At 43.2% G+C, this 16,972-nt stretch overlaps 3 protein-coding genes across 4 annotated transcripts; 2 read left to right on the forward strand and 1 right to left on the reverse strand.

Moving 5' to 3' along the window:
* Positions 1-2,436, forward strand: LOC134024630 (proteasome subunit alpha type-6). The gene is made up of 7 exons (XM_062467200.1): positions 1-144; positions 657-751; positions 825-906; positions 1,112-1,267; positions 1,345-1,523; positions 1,673-1,767; positions 2,137-2,436. The coding sequence occupies exons 1-7, from the start codon at positions 24-26 to the stop codon at positions 2,192-2,194; spliced, it is 786 nt and encodes a 261-aa protein (XP_062323184.1). The 5' UTR covers positions 1-23; the 3' UTR covers positions 2,195-2,436.
* Positions 2,437-3,850: 1,414 nt separating this feature from the next.
* nfkbiaa (nuclear factor of kappa light polypeptide gene enhancer in B-cells inhibitor, alpha a) lies at positions 3,851-6,410 on the reverse strand. The gene is made up of 6 exons (XM_062466991.1): positions 6,030-6,410; positions 5,420-5,525; positions 5,000-5,207; positions 4,784-4,872; positions 4,409-4,663; positions 3,851-4,217 (listed from the first exon to the last, which is right to left on the reverse strand). The coding sequence occupies exons 1-6, from the start codon at positions 6,272-6,274 to the stop codon at positions 4,185-4,187; spliced, it is 936 nt and encodes a 311-aa protein (XP_062322975.1). The 5' UTR covers positions 6,275-6,410; the 3' UTR covers positions 3,851-4,184.
* Positions 6,411-10,634: 4,224 nt separating this feature from the next.
* Positions 10,635-14,981, forward strand: LOC134024520 (breast cancer metastasis-suppressor 1-like protein-A). Of its 2 annotated transcripts, XM_062466988.1 has the most exons (10): positions 10,635-10,916; positions 11,013-11,103; positions 11,264-11,391; positions 11,484-11,563; positions 12,201-12,297; positions 12,487-12,576; positions 12,700-12,764; positions 12,934-12,973; positions 13,229-13,355; positions 13,563-14,981. In XM_062466988.1, the coding sequence occupies exons 1-10, from the start codon at positions 10,781-10,783 to the stop codon at positions 13,678-13,680; spliced, it is 972 nt and encodes a 323-aa protein (XP_062322972.1). In that variant the 5' UTR covers positions 10,635-10,780; the 3' UTR covers positions 13,681-14,981. The 2 variants fall into 2 exon arrangements, with proteins under 2 accessions (XP_062322972.1, XP_062322973.1); XM_062466989.1 differs by lacking the exon at positions 12,934-12,973.
* Positions 14,982-16,972: the final 1,991 nt, after the last annotated feature.

Consider the following 16,972-nt stretch of genomic DNA (forward strand, 5'->3'; position numbering starts at 1 on the left):
GACTTCCGGGAAATGAATTGTGAATGAAGTTGTGCAGATTGAAACATTTGACGAGCGAATTTGCTAAAATGTCACGGGGCTCTAGTGCAGGTTTTGATCGTCACATCACAATATTCTCTCCAGAGGGTAGACTGTACCAAGTTGGTTAGTAGTGTTGGCTTTTATCACATATAATTGCAGATAACACCGACTAGCCAAGTGGTTTTGTCTTTGTATCACTGTTGGCTAGATAGCTGCTAGCAAGCTAGTTAGCAAGACACTTTGCAGGAGACAACTTAAATGTAATATGTTTAAAATAGTTTACGATAGCAACTAAGTACGCATTTTGGTATCTGCATATATTTTGCATGTTGCTATTCATTACATGTTAGCTCAAAGGAGTCTTACTACCAAACCATCATCGTTAGCACTAGCCTAAACTTAGCTAGCTAACTCCATTAGCACAAGCAGCGACCTGTCAGACTCGTGTGGATGTAGTTGTTAACTAGCAAATATTATTACTTTATCGGGGATCCTTCATCTGCCGATATTTTATATATGATAACCTGCTATTTTCAGTTGAAGGTAGTTCCATACAATGTCTCAGCAATGACATTATATGAACTGTCACTGTTCAAGTGCTGAGGTTTTAAAATCGCAGTTTTGCATCTCAACAGAGTATGCTTTCAAGGCCATAAACCAAGGAGGTCTCACATCTGTAGCAGTCAGAGGAAAAGACTGTGCAGTGGTAGTTACACAGAAGAAAGTACCGGTAAATATTTACAAACTCATCAGGAAAAAATATCTTTTAAACAATGATGTCAGTTGAAACTTTGGCTTTCTAGGACAAGCTGTTGGACGCCTCTACTGTCACTCACCTGTTCAGAATTACAGAGAACATCGGATGTGTGATGTCAGGAATGACAGGTAGGCCATGAAGATCATGGTCAAGATGAGGGCAGACTCAAGTGACTCAAAGAACCAGATATTCGTTGTCTCCTATCAAGCTGTGACTACATGTGCATTGTGAAACAGGGAAGATCCTAAATTGCTCTTTATTTTGCTTCATCGCCCTCTCTTCTCCCTACTTCTTCTCTCTTCCTTCTCCTCTCTCTCCCCCACCCCACCTCAGCGGACTGTAAATCGCAGGTGCAGCGGGCCCGTTACGAGGCCTCTAACTGGCAGTACAAGTACGGTTACGAGATCCCGGTGGACATGCTGTGTAAGAGGCTAGCCGACATCTCCCAGGTCTACACACAGAATGCAGAGATGAGGCCGCTAGGCTGCTGTAAGTACAGAGGACCAGGTCTCCCTGAGCGTCTGCTGAATTAACGAGATGTAACTGTATCCCTTCCTGTCTTGCAGGTATGATAGTGATAGGTGTGGATGAGGAGAGCTCTCCCCAAGTGTTTAAGTGTGATCCAGCGGGGTACTTCTGTGGCTTCAAGGCCACTGCTACAGGCGCCAAACAGACAGAGGCAACCAGCTTCCTGGAGAAAAAAGTGAAAAAGAAACACGACTGGACCTTTGAACAAACTATTGAGGTAGAGTCCCAGGAAAAACAAATTCCACATAGGAGTGTGTCACTGAAAAGTCATAGCGATGACATTCACAGGCGGGTATTGAGAAATCCCTCTGCTGGAATCACTTACTCTTCCTTCCGCTTCTGTCTCTCTTTCTATTGCTCTCTCAGACGGCTATCACATGTTTGTCGACTGTCCTGTCCATTGATTTCAAGCCCTCTGAGCTGGAGGTGGGGGTTGTCACAATAGAAAACCCCAAGTTCAGGTAAATCATTCACATCAACATATCTATTAAGACCATCTCAAAGAAAGTGTGGCCATATCGACAATTTGAAGGCCCAGACCAATATAAAATTGTCAAACTGTATATTTGATGAACATTAGATTCATTTTGGATTAATGTAACTATAAAGAGAGATGTATTGTTCAGGTCCCAATGACTTGCAGTGTCGAGTGCGAAGTTGTTTAGCTGAGAAGTTAGCGACAAATGGCTTAAATAGAAATGTGTTCACTGCCATGTTGAGCTGCACTAAGCGGTGGAGCCATGGGGTCTCGCAAGGAATACATATACACACATTCTTTGTTAAGTCTTGTTATTGTTTTGTTAATGAAACATGTGCTGTTCTGCATGCAGGATTCTGAGTGAGTCTGAGCTGGACTCTCACCTGGTGTCCCTAGCTGAGAGAGACTAATGCTAAGAACTTTCTCCTTCCTGTCTGAGAGACAATCAGTGAAGAGATACTGACGCTAAAATCTGCTTCTTTCCTGTCTGAGAGCCAATCAGTAAAGAGAGACTGAGACAGAGACATGCCTCCTTCCTGTCTTAGAGCCAATCGGTGAAGAGAACGGGACAAGTAAGCCCCAGAGATGGAATTATGTTACTTTTTGTTTACTGTATATTTACCCTGTTCCATTCAATAAATACCTTTTTGGAGTCAAATCTGATCTGCAAGATTGTTTATCCTGATGCACAGACATTATCCAAATGATCACTAAGATGGGTGTAGCTCAGTGGTAGGGCATTTGACTGCAAATCTAAGGTTCAAGTTTCCCTTCTTGTATGTCACTTTGGTTAAAAGCGTTATTGCGAAATTCAGATCTTTATTATTTATATTATTTTTACTATTTATATTATTTGTTATTACTACTTAGCATGACACCAGGCAAAGAGTGTACTGCAGGTCTTGTATTATTAGTTATTATTCATTCAGATGTCTGTGTTCCCAGGTATGAAAGTGAACCATTTACACAACCACCATTGACGTGTGTCTTAAATAAGCTTCTCTTCAGTTGGACTGATTTAGAAGCTGGGAATTTTTTTTGTGGGACTTGATCTGTGCAAAACTCAGCTGTGACTTCCTGTTGCGGTTCAGTGTTCTAGATTACATGATATGGGTACTACCATTAACACGACTACAGTAGTTGTGACCTACCTTCTCTACTCAAAATTCAAAAACCATTTCCTGTTCCTACAGTATATCAGAAATAGATATGTTTATTTCTAAAATATCCAAGTAGAACCATTAGTCTCCTTTAAAACCTTAAATATAACCTTAAATACCTTACATAGATATACATCTGGCCAATACTGAAGAAAGCTGGTTTTTTATTTTGGGCCAAAGAAAACAGAGGTCATATTCAGATCAAGACAAAATGGTGGTTAACAGCCACTGGAAACAAAGCTGATATTTACACCTTTAAAGCAGCTTCTACAGGTTATTTGGGGGGATTTCCTCTCTTTAGCATTAATGAAGATAAACAACAGAAGTAGTATATATTCGTTTTAGTATTCATGTGTATTTGAATGAGAGCGAAGTATTGTTCCTTTTAACTGTGACAACTAGCAGTATTCCCTTGTTGCTAACTAGTTATATCCTGTCAGCTGAGCTACCTCCTGGCTGGACATTGCTTCCTTGGCATCATGACACAGAGGTTGATGACGATCCAAAAAGTTTCAGATTTCCTCTTTTTCAAAAAATGTGTTCCTGAGTACAGTGACCTGGCACTAACTTCCTCTTCACTCCAGTCACATATTCTAAGGAACATCTTAGTGAAATATTACATCAGCTCTTGCTTGTCCTGGAGAGTTTGATAACATGACTCAGGGAACCAGTGCCCTCACCCTTACCAGGAAGTCCCAGAATGTACAAAGGGTTTTGAGTGGGACTTTCTGAAGCCTGTACGTTACTACTGTGATGGTTTTCCTTACCAGTAAAGTAGTGTGAAGCAGTGAGTCTAAGAGACAGACACGGTCTAACTGTGTCAAAAAGTCCATGAAGTATCACTTTCTCTCACAAAATGAAAGCAACTAGTCAGAATCCATTGATATTCAAAACCAATTCAGAATTATTTTTAATAAAAATATGTTTTATTCACGAATAATATATTTCAAAATATATAAAAATATCTCTGGTCTGTCTATTTACAGTATGTTACAGAATATCTTCCATTATATACAGTACATGAACACTGAAGCATTCTCTTCTGAGGTCAGACGCCTGGTGTCTTGGAACATCTTGGACTTGACTGGTCCATCCAGACCAATCAGAATGGCCTCTTCAGTCTGGGCAGCATGGCCAGCTCTGAGCTGGGCACCCCTGCCTTCTTAGACCGTCCGTTCCTGACCGTATGCCAGACTAGCCAGCAGCAGCGACACACCACCACATGGTGCAGACGACATCTTTACTTCTCCCCGAACTTGATGTCATCGTACATCTGCAGAGAACGAGAGACCAAAGAGAAAAAAACATACCGTTAGAAATAATAATGTAAGTAACATTATGTCATAATCCATGTAATCTGGAACAATAACAGTGCAAAATGGACAGGGTGCAAGAGTCTGTCCAGAGGCAGTGGAGGACAGATTGAGCAAACGATGTGTGTGAGGGTGATGGGGCTGAGCTCACCTCGTCATCTGACATGAACTCCTCCTCGCTCTCCTCTGATTCGCTTTCGGGCAGTTCCAGGAGGTCCTGAGCTGTCTTCTCGTACAGCTGGTGGCGGATCTCCATGTTCTGTCGGCCGTATGTCAGGTGGTATGGTGCGAAGCCCCCGTATGTCAGACTGTTGACGTCCGCCCCAAGGGCTAGAAGCCGGTGGACTAGGGAGGGATTCTGGAGGTCCACGGCCAAGTGGAGGGCTGTACGACCGCTACACTGCTCCTACAGGAAAAAGGAACACAGTCAAGTTAGATCCACTTGTCTTTTTTTCAACTTTTCTCATCTCTCCATTCTTAGAAATGTTTGGTTTTACACCAAAGATTCCCATGGGATGACACCTACCTGTGCGTTGATATCTGACCCCAACTGAACGAGATTCTCCACCAATGACAGGTAGCCGTTGATGGCCGACAGGTGGAGACAGTTGTGTCCTGTAACAGGAGAAGATTGTAGGTCAGAACACCACAGAATATCAAGATGAGTGAGATACATGGAAGCTAGTTCTAAAAGCTAATAAGCATGGCATGGGAGGGTTTAAAGATGGCGGAGCAGGCTCACCACTATAGTTGGGCATGGTGAGGATGGAGCTGAGGTGATGGTGGCAGTTCTGGGTGAGGACGCTGAAGCAGGCAAGGGAACCCTTCTTGCAGGCAACGTGAAGGGCTGTGTTCCCGCTATTGTCGGCTAGCCTGGGGTCACAGCCGGCCTTCAGCAGCCTCTCCACCAGGTGAGGCTGCTCAGTCACCACAGCCAGGTGGAGCGCAGTCTGAAGGGAGAAGAAGATGAAGGCCTTTAATGACAAATCCTTGTCTGATGCCTTGTTCATGGCATTAGATGGGGACTTACAGCTGTTTATGTACTTTTTAGTTTAAAGCAGGTTTTAATGATCATAATTAAAGTAATAAAGAAGGCTTGGAAGTGTATACAATTTCACATAAGTTAATTATGTTTAACACGTGGTCATTCTCGTGGGTTTACCTGTCTCTGGTTGTTCTGTACATTCAGGAATGATTCGTTTTGAGACAGCTTGATCATCTGGAACGCATATTCTGTGGCTTCATGAATAATGGCAAGGTGGAGGAACCTGTGAAAAAGTGGGTGGAAAGCTTTGTTTAAAAAAATGTGCTTTAAAATACGCTGAGGAAGTGGCTGAAAAAAAGAACAAAGCTGAGCACTAAAGCGTTGCGCAAGAATGGATTTTTTTTTCTCTCTGGGTTATTTCCACTAGTTGTGGCTCGACACATAATGGTTTATCAGTTCCTGGCACAGCGCCAGGGACTTTCCTGAATGCGCACTGTTGAATGTAGCGCCGCCCATGTTAGATTCTGTGCCAAAGTAAGGTACACTCGACCGAGTCGAGTTTTTTGCTTGTTTGTTTACTTGCAAACTTCTATTAGGGAATGTGTCCGAGGCTAATTCTTCCATCTTAACTTGGTATTACTATTATGACATCTAATAGTGCATTTTAATGCGTATGCACAAGGCGGTCTTAAAACAAGAATCCTTGAATTATTTGCAAAAACATTTATTTATTACCAAAAGCATTAGCCTACTTGAAGCTGCAATAATAATAAAAAAATGTACTTACGTGTCTCCGTCATCGGTCACTACTTTTTTCCAGGGTTCAGTACCGCACTCCTTTGGCATTGTTTCTATAGCGACCACTCTTAAATCCTCCAACTCTTTCGCAAGGTTATTATATTCCTCCTCTTTTAACGATTCCAACCCGCTATCAAAGCGATCTTCATGGCAAGGTAACACTTTACCATGTTTAATATCCATTTCATCAAAGTGATCCATTTGGCTGTGACTCGACTCTCTATAGACATCCATAGCAAATATGGCTGATACTGAAGTAGACTGTTCTGTGACTAACTTTGAATTGAGTATGAGAGGATCGAGGGAGGTGCCTTTTATTTAAAGCTTGGGGAGGAGGCTGCTTAGGGGATTTCCACGTTGAGTTATCTAGGGAAACTCATAGACTGGGGTTTTTAATGGAGAAAACTCCCCCTAAATAGATCCGTAGAGTAAGAATGAAAACCTGTAGTTTCCTATTAGCCAACATTAATGAATGAGATATGAACAAAAACGAATAGCCTTGAATTCTTTACAGCTGCTTTTAGACGAGTGAGTGGAATATCCTGTGTCATGGGTAGAGCTAACCCAGGTACACTTTACTTGAAGTTGTGCCACATTTACTGAAGTTAGGTAGCTGACTTGGAACCAAAATTGTAAAAACAAAATGTCACATTTCTAGTTCTAAATGTGACGCGCTGAGAAAATGTGTGCAGATGAACAGATGTATTAGATATCTGCAACCATGGTATATACATGGAAGTTGCAGAGTTCTTCTGGATATGCTAATTTGCACGGTTTGCATACTTCATTGCATCTTATCTGAGCCCAAGCGAAAAATGTACGCCGACGTTAAGTATATTTTCAATATATAAGTACAAACATATGCATTGTCAGTTGTGCATACAAAATCATTAAGCACAATTTCAATTGTGTGATGTACAGTATTAAGCTATCATTTCATACTGGTTGTATGAAATGATAAATGCAACATTGGCCTCAACCTGGTTGAAGCCAATGTTGCATTTATCTCTGTTATAATTGTTTATTTAACTAGTTTTGCTCCTTTTACTTTATTTTCAACATATTCTTTCTCCTTTTCTGAAAGGAGGAAACCTTAAAGTTTGCTTCATGGAAACTTGCAAAAGAAACATATTGTGACACTATGTCACATTGAGATGCTTTTGGAATAACCCTACAAATGTATTAACACAAATGTCAAACGTCCACAGAATTATGATTTCCCCCACAACATACTGTATTCTCCCAAAACTTGGGAGACAGCCTCTGGTAACCTTTGGTAAATTGTTGAATTTTACCCACGCCACTCAACTCTAAGGATGTGAATCTTTGTGGATGTTGAGCAGGGGAAGTCCTCTGTATTGTAGAGGCTTTAAGTGTATGAGTATCTACGCAGGCGCCCTGCTCTTGACATATGAACTAAAAAGCCCAGGGTTTCCTCTGTTTGCCCACTGATACGCCCATATCAACATAGCAACCGTCTCCAAGACCATCAATCACACCTCTTATAGGCTGATACTCAAAGATGGCCTTAGGTGTATAGACGCTCGCACACACACACACACACCCTGCCTGAGGAGCAGTCTCAGCAGGGTGCGAGTGTGCGTCATACTCTGCTGAATTTCATGAAGAGAACATTCAGCTTGCGTCCCTTCGGGTCACCTGTCCCTGGAGGATTCCTTATATTCTTCTCTGTGATAGTAAGGACAGAAGCTGTACACATTGTGTACTTTCTCATGTACTAACTTTTTGGGGATTGTGCTTGTTGTGTCTGTATGGTCAGACGTTTTACACAGCACATTGAATGGAACTTCCAGTTCTGTGTTTTGATTGTTGCCTAACTGCACTTGTCTTTTGTTTACATGCGGTTGTCATGCACACTGGCTACTCAACATTGCCCCCTACATGACTAATGGTACCTGGCTACCTGGTAGACATACATTTGGCTTGATCCACAAGCCTTTCCTGACTTGTTCTCTATGTGCAGCAAGCTACAACAGATTGGTTAAACTTTAGTGGCATATAGTATTCATAGAGCTCTTACACAGATGGGTATAGTTCAGTTGTAGAGTATTTGACTGTAAATCAAGGGCACAGGTAGAAATCTCCCCTCTGCATGTCTCTTTACATTTTCAATTATCATTACTGACTATGTGTAGTCAGTTTATGGCATTATTGTCACATTATGTACGTCTCTCATTGACTGTTATTTCCTGGTTCTTGTACGTTCAGGTTAGGACAGTGGTTTGGACCAATCAGCGTCCTCTGAGGAACTACTGGCAGCTACAAGTTACACAGTGATAGATTGTTCATCCAATCACCTGCCATTTGTTTTTGTGCTTGCTCTTTTTCACAGTTTCAAAGGACGACTTTCCAGAGAGTTACAAGCTATCTGGCAAGTCAGGTTAATATAAACCCCCATTTCACAGTTATTTCCCCCACTTTTAGATAGGTTAGTGTGTGGTGGAAGTGATGTGAAAAAGGGTTTTTCATTGAGAAAGGTTGTCACATGGTCCTGACATCGACTCGAAGGAGTTGAGTCAAAAGTTGCCACTGTAACAAAGGGACTTTACCCTTACAATGGTATTCAAAATGTGCCCCTGGAATATGTAATGTGAAGTATCTTTACGTTCTCTTTCTCGTCCTGAATTACAGATGAATGACTGGTTTCCGTCTGAGGTTAGGTGTTAGCGATGTTTATTGATTGATTAGACAAAAAAAAAAGTTTTGCATATTTTTGCCTAGGCCACTCCCTTGACATTTGTGAAGCATTCTGGAAATGCATTTGATTGTCGTAGTTCAATTTGCAGTTTCCTTTCATTAAACACAGAGCACTGCAGATGTGTAATCTGTGTACGAGCGTGAGCAAAGGTAGTAAAATGTATGGTGAACAAAAAGGGCAAAGGTAACACAGCTACGTCAGGGACCATGTTTCATCTTTTAAAAGGTAAAATGAGAAAACCCCTGGGCAAATGGACTTCAGAAGCAAATTAATTGAAACCATGAACTAAGATCAGACCTCTGAGAGTGTGCCTCCCCTGTTGCTTGCAGGGTTTCAGACTGATTGCGTTCAGGTTTTCGGGGAAGTGTGGGTGTGTTTCGGAGTAGGGGTTATACCCATCTATTCGGCAAGTATTCCCATGGTGATGGGGGCACGTGCTGTTACCCCATCAAACAAACTGACTGCCCAAAGCCCTGGTGCCACTAGGACTGAACTTTACTGGGATTAAAACATCACTTCCATGTAAATACTGGTTAGACAGTTCCATGTTACTGTGTGTGTCTGTATCATAGACTGTTGGCCCTATATGGTGTGTGCTCGTGTGTGCGATGCCAGATCTTTGTTGAAGTTATGATTGCTAAAAGTTCACAACTCCTACAGTTGTGAAGTCCTGTTTTTATTATCTTAAATAAATAATAAAACAAAAAAACAGCAGGATTCTATTGACTAATGGGACATTTTCACCTGGCTATATCCAATGTTTAGATATGTGGTATTTATGCAAATTACCGCATACCTAATTGGATTATGCACCGTTTGTCCATGTTAACAAACAATAATAAAAAAAAAAAACTTGTAATACATTTGTTTGTCTTGATGTAAGTAATCAACTCAGAAATTGTCATGGTGATATCTAAAGGTTAAAAATGTTACCCTATTCACGTGAGAAAAAGAATGAATAGGTGTATGAATAGGCTATATTTGGGTCTTTTTCGAAACTTTCCCCTAATGGGATTCTTCGGGGCTTTTTCCCCCCTTAATCAGGACATATTGAGGATACAAAATCAGTTGAGTTTGCTTCTGTTGAAATTTTTCCTACCTTTTTTCATAAAATGACTGGACTACTGCTGGATTTACCGCTCCATGAGACCTCTGCTGTTCGCTGATACACAATCAAAATCCTAAAAAGTTATTATGTAGACCAACACTGTATGGGTAGGATGTTCTACATTTAAATAAGCACTAACCCTGAAAGAGCCCCACTGCGGTAAACATGAGGTTCTGTTCTGCAGTAGCCTACAGCGTGAACAACAGAAAGCTGTTAGAACCAACCTCAACCCAAATTCATCATCAACGTTTTATCATCAACATCGAGAATTATGGTTTTGTGCTCCAATAATCCAATTTAATTGGATTATTGATTACGTTGTATGCATTGATTACGTTGTATGCATTATAATGAGTATATCCCGCTATGAATAATTTCTGACCTGAAGTTATTTTTGAGGGGTGGCCCAGTAAATATTGGACAGATTTAAAGAGTTTAATACTAGAGTGACATACCTGCTCCCACCAGTCCCATAGGAACTATCAGACGTTAAAGGGGACTGCATTGCTCTCTTCTGGTTCCAAAAAGAATTACAGGAACATGCCATAATTCTTTAGTTTTGCATGATCTAGCAGCAGAAATAAAGGAAGACAACACAAACGTATAATAAAGACGTTAAAAATGTCGCACTATGTTTAACTGTTCTGATCTAACATTTGTGCAGCGGTGGAAAAAAAGAAAAAAGACTACAATTCCCTGCGGCGAAGTGCCCGTCCTGCAACCGTTGTCGATTGGTGGATGGAAGTGGCCATGTTTTCTGTTTTAGTTGTGTAGTTAGCTAACTACTAGCTAGCTAACCACTTAGCCGGTAAGCTGTTCTGTATGAGTTGAACATAAGCTGCGCATTTATTTAAAGAAACAAGCAGATTGTCCGTATCCGTGGTCTCGTACTAGCTAGATCTTGTGCAGCATAATGCCAGTACATTCCAGAGAAAAGAAGGAAAGCAACCACGAGGAAATGGAGGTCGATTACCCTGAGCAAGACGCCAGCAGCACCGACGAAGATGACACAGTCAGTTCGTCTGTGTCTGAAGATGGAGATAGCTCCGGTAGGGAAGTTTTGTAGATTGCAACCTGTAAACTTGCCTTATTAGAACTCCTCATGCATTGCCGAACGCTTACGGTTGTTGTTGTTGTGTGTTCAGAGATGGATGACGAAGATTGCGAAAGGAGGCGAATGGAATGTCTGGACGAGATGACCACCCTGGAGAAACAGTTCACTGACTTGAAAGAGCAGTAAGATAGCTAAATAGCCAGAAAATGTGCATGATTGTCTTACACTGCAGTATCTGGTATGTACATACGTTTTCAAAATATACCTTGTGTGTGTTTGTGTGTGTGTGTGTCACCTGCGTGGCGTGCATGTATATTTGTGTGTGGGCGTGTATATGTCCAGGCTGTACAAGGAAAGACTGAACCAGGTGGACTTAAAGCTACAGGAGGTCATATCTGGTTGTGCTCAGGAGTATCTGGACCCTCTGGCCAACCTACAGGAAAACATGCAGATCAGGACTAAAGTAGCAGGTCAGTATACTATATTCAAGAGACTTTAATGACACTAGATGATATGAGGGTGAATAGATGCCTTACCTGGAGGAATGCCGTTTTCTCTCTAGGAATTTACCGTGAGCTGTGTTTGGAGTCGGTGAAGAACAAGTACGACTGTGAGATCCAGGCTGCCTGCCAGCACTGGGAGGTGAGGGGTCAAACGTGTCAAAGTGCTGATGAATCACCATACAGGAGATGCTGTGCATTGTGAGCATGTGTTGAGAAGGCATTCGTTCAGGCTCGGCGGTAGGCACGGTGGTCTGTAGGGGGTGTGCAGTTTCTCTGTGTAGTGCTTGGTCAGTAAAAGAGCCCATGTCGGACGATGCTGTTTTTATCAGGTGTGTTTATCCTCCCTGACAACCATGTGCATTCCACTATCATCATAGCAGCATCAACAGATCAGGAAGAATAATTTACATTTAATCATTTAGCAGACGCTCTTTATCCAGAGCGACTTACAGTAAGTACAGGGACATTCTCCCCGAGGCAAGTAGGGTGAAGTGCCTTGCCCAAGGACACAACGTCATTTATCACGGCTGGGAATCGAACCAACAACCTTCTGATTAATAGCCCGACTCCCTAACCGCTCAGCCATCTGACCCCGCATAATAATAATGCATAATAAATTGAAAGAACACGCAGTATATAAATATGCACCTGATGTAAAAGATGACAAAGAATGGCGATGACCCTCACAGAGCCTTTAGAGATTCTGCATGCCATTGACAGTACCGTGATTTTAGCACTCGTAGTGTGACATGTGGATCTGTTACCTGTGTTTCCAGAGTGAGAAGCTACTTCTGTTTGATACCGTTCAAAGTGAACTGGAGGAGAAGATCCGACGTCTGGAGGAAGATAGACACAGCATTGACATCACCTCAGGTATGGGATCGATCATGTTGAAACACATGTACACAGTCACGCTACAAGTAGGGGATGAACACATGGCAGAAGCACACAGTGTATTACGGATGTCAGAGGTAGTTACGAGCGGGAGATTTCCACTGCAGTTATTTTAAGAAAAGCGTGTGACTACGTACGCCCATTCTGATTGGTGCTTTTGTGTTACAGAATTGTGGAATGATGGTTTGCACTCCAAGAAGAATAAAAAGAAGGATCCATTCTGTCCTGTCAAGAAGAACAAGCCTGTGGCCGTCTCAGATATCTTTTCATTTCCACACCTTGCGTTTCCTCTGAAGTTTAAGTTGATATCCTCCTTAGAGACCGCCAGTGTTGATGGTAGTTTCAAGTGTGTGCAGTATAACTTCCTTAACCTCCCTGTACGTCCATATATTGTTTACATGCTACAAGACCTGGATATACTTGAGGACTGGACCGCCATAAGAAAGGTATTCGTCAGATAACCACGACAATGGTATTTTGTGTCTGGTTTAGTTGTATTTGACCTCTGACCTTTGAGCTGGTTGGTGGTGACCTTTGAGCTGGTAGGTGGTTGACCTTTGAGCTGGTAGGTGGTTGGACTTTGACCTTTGAACTGGTTGGTTGTGTGTGTCTCAGGCAATGGCATCACTGGGGCCCCACAGAGTCAAGGTGGATGGTAGGAGACCCTCTGAAATACATACATACATACATTTTAGTTTCATCAGCTGCTTAAATAAGTAAATACTTTGAATATGTCCTATCTGGGAGGTGCGTGATCTTTCTTATTTTAGCTCCTGACACTGTGCTCTCTCTCTGTCTCCCTTTCTCTCTGTCTCCCTCCCCATCTTTCTCTATCTCTGCTCCTTCCCTATTCCTCTCTCTTGCTCTGCCTCCCCGTCCCTCCCCCTCCTCCCTCTCTGTACCCGTCCAGTGCCCACCAAGCCAGAGCGACATCACCATGTGGCACGGTCTGAGGATGGGAGGCTGTTCTACGACAGCCAGTGGTTCAGCAGAGGACAGGTCATCTGCATCCACAGGAAGGACGGATACCCCACCAGGTGTGTGAGCAGTTTTAGATATATTTGTGTGTGTGTGTGGGAACAGTTTTATATATCTGCGTGTGTTTGTCTGGGCTGGCTGTGGAAGCATTTTCAGCCATCTTTTTGCATCTGGGAGAATGTATTTGTTGGTGCATGCTAGTGTTTTCATACATGTATTTCTGTCTGCAATTAGTTCTTTTCCTCCACTGCTCCTTCCCTTCTCAGTGCCATCATCACCACGATCAACCAGGAAGAGGTGTGGTTCAAGCGGCTGGATGGCACCAAGTCCAAGCTCTACATCTCCCAGCTGCAGAAAGGCAAATACACCGTGAAGCACTCCTAAAGTCCCCCAGGTCACCCTGCCCTCACACGGCCCTCTGGGAGAGGGGGGGGGAGGGGGTGGCTCTCTGACACCCAACGAGGCGGATCCCTTCCTCCCGCTCCCCTAACTGGAAAACCTCCTATAGTCTCCTTTTTAAAATATGTATCTACTGTATGTTGATGTTCCTCGATGCCACCAAGTGTCATTCTGTGAACTGGAGATCCCATGCTGCTAAAAAGGGAGGGTGGCCGTGAACTGACCTGTGCAATGACCAGTGGGCGCTGTGTGCCTTTCTAACAAGATGGTGCCTAAGTCTTGAATATAGTCCTGTAGACGTGGTGAAGCCTTCCTGGCATTAGGGGAGGGTCATCGCTGACAGGATGATAATCACTGAATAGGTTGATACATGGAATCGACTCTATGGCTTAGTGTAAAAACGGGTATGTTAAATTTAGGTCAACGAGTGCAATAGGAGAATTAAAGTCTCCTTATCAACTATTTTATTCTACAAAGGCAAACCCTCTTCCACGGAGGTGACCCGAATATGGAGGAGTTTACTTCACTGTGAGCTTGATATACTTCTACTGTTGGCCTGCTGTTGTTGCCATGCATGTGTGCCATCTGCCTTTCATCTTCTCACGATGACCCCCGTGTAAACACGACGCTTACGAAAGCCCAATGTACTCATAGCTGGCTGTACACATAGATCCCTTCCACCCTTCTCTACCTCCCTCCCTCTTCCCCATACTCCCCTCCATTCCCTCCCCCTTCCTTTACTTGCCTCCCTCTTCACCTCCCTCTCTCCCTTCGACACCTGGCCTAAGTGGTAGTCCAGGTGTCCAGAATAGATACTAGTTATCATGTGTTCTCATCAGTATAATGAGTTCAGTTTTGTACAGTGAGTTTGAGTGTTATCTTCTAATGTTACGATCAGTGATGACTCTGGTCGGAAAGCTGACCGGTCCATGCTGTCATGGGCACATGTGATTGCTTGATTGTGTGTGTGTGTAAGAATTATAGGTTTGAAGAGACAGATTTATCTCTACCTGTATAAAAAGAAAAGAAACTGACAACAGTATTGTACTCAGAAGTGATGTAGAATATTTAGATTTAGGCTGTATAAAGATTTACTTTTGCAATACCATCAATATGTTACAAAAGTAGGTTTTAAATTTTTTAAGTAGAAAATAGACTGTCACTACCTTGCATCATCCAAAACCTAAATCCTATTTTCAGAATGTGCTAAATGTTGAAAACGAATGCAGCTTGTATGACCTTATTGTGCCAATGCATGTACAGCAAATAAATTATTTCATTTTGTACTGGAAGATTCACTTGTGAACGTACAAATGGGAATGAGGGACCTTGATGAGACTGCTAGGTATGGCTGTCCCTCACGCCTCCATCTCAAGAAGAGGCGGTCCCTCACTGACCCGCTCCTCCCAAGGAGGTTCCCTGGGAGGTTTTCCTTGTCCGGAGGGTTTCATTGCAGTTCTATGGGCAGTTCTATGGGCATATGTGAAGCCCTATGTGAAAGCCTGTAAAAAGGTCTATCTACTAGTGAGTAACACAATGCAAGCCGTGAATAATCCGCCAATGTCTGCTGATCGAGTGAGGAATGAATCTGCTTGTCTTGGCAGTGTCAGCTAGACAGCCATCCTCAGAGCACATGTACTGTTTTTCTTGACCGTAGTGGCACGACAGGGATATAACGAGCTGGTATCAAGAACCTTTTCAATTGACTGTAGTCCTCTCCATCTGGTCACAGCTAATACAGTCAGCTGGCAGTTTGCTGCATAGACCTCCACTGGGGCACTTAGGAGCATAACTGTCCATGTCTGTGGGGGAGGCTAAAGAAAAAATATAGATCAATGAGGCACAACATTAATATACATGTAAACACTGATGGAGGTTCCCCTACAAACCCAGCATAGACATCTCCAATCATATACCAACAAACAAGCACAACCCACATCTCAGTGTGCTTCGAGAACAATCTGAATCTAATGTTTCAGCACCTGTAATGATCATGATATCTCCCCCCCCCCCCCTTTTATAAGCCCAGCTGCCCGACTCCTGAAGGTTCCACGGTTAAGCCAGACCTGTCTGATGAGGCTCAAACCAAAGTCATCTCTGAGGTTCACCCAGGCCCGCTGGGTCCATCTGGATGAGGAGGGGCTTGTTTAGAAAGTGCTGAGTATTGCCCTTTGATGATGGCCCAGAGTCTGCTGAGCTGGTCAACTCTTCAGCCGTGGTTTCTGCCAGTGGGGCACTCAGTAAATTAACACATATTTGAGATCGATTCAGGATACGGTCAAATGATCCTCCTATTACAACCCCTCCATGAATCATAAAACCGTTTATTCTCAGGAACCATGCAGAAAAATCTGTTTCTTTTTTAAATATTTGCTCAGATTTCATAATACTCATGCTAACCATAGATTGAAATAAAAGCATCTGTCAGTGAAGACGACCACTTCTATCATGCAGTAAGAAGTGGACTTGTTTCACCCCTGGTGTAGTTCAGCATGCAGTACCCCCCTTCTGCCAGCGAGTGTCAGTAGACCTCCATCTTGTTGGCGCCGGCTGCACTAGATGACAGAAGGAGGGAGGAGGTTCCTGTATCTGGGGCACCCTGCTGAAGTAAGCCTCCCAGCTGATGAAGAGATGGATGGATGGATGGGGGAGACTGGTCTAGTGACAGGCAGCTCACTGGCCATGTCAGCTAGCTACTGCTGCATGGGGTGTGTGGGGAGAGGATCCCTATCATCACCACACCAGCGGCCACAGCAGGATCGTGTGTCACTTCCACATCTCTCCAGAGAGTTCTCTCAGCTCAGCTCATACACTCTGTTTCTCTCGGTCGCTTTTTTAATTTCTCACTTTTTATTGATCTCTTTCTCCTTATCATACTCTCCCTGCCCCTCTCTCTTTCTGTCTCTCTCCCTCTTTCTGACTCTCTCTGTCTCCATCTCTGTTTCTCTACCTCTCTCTATCACACTCCCTCTGTCTATCTCTCTAACTCTCCAGTTCTGTACCAGTGAGTCTGTTAGGAGGCTGGTAGTTGGTTCTTGCTGGGTGGAGTGATCGCTGACGCCCTGATGGATGAGTGCTGGGATGAGGCCCAGATGGATGAGTGCTGGGCTGGCCTCTGGTCCATCTATAGTTCATGAGTAACCAAAAGAGGAGGGTCATTGGGACGTGTTTACTGCAACACTGGGGCTAAGTAGACCGTGAAAGTGTGACACTGCGCTAAATTACTTATATCCCTGCCTCTGTGTGTGTGTGCGTGTGTTTGTGAGTGAGCACGTAT

This window comes from Osmerus eperlanus, chromosome 8, assembly GCF_963692335.1.
Source record: "Osmerus eperlanus chromosome 8, fOsmEpe2.1, whole genome shotgun sequence".
NCBI lineage: Eukaryota > Metazoa > Chordata > Actinopteri > Osmeriformes > Osmeridae > Osmerus > Osmerus eperlanus.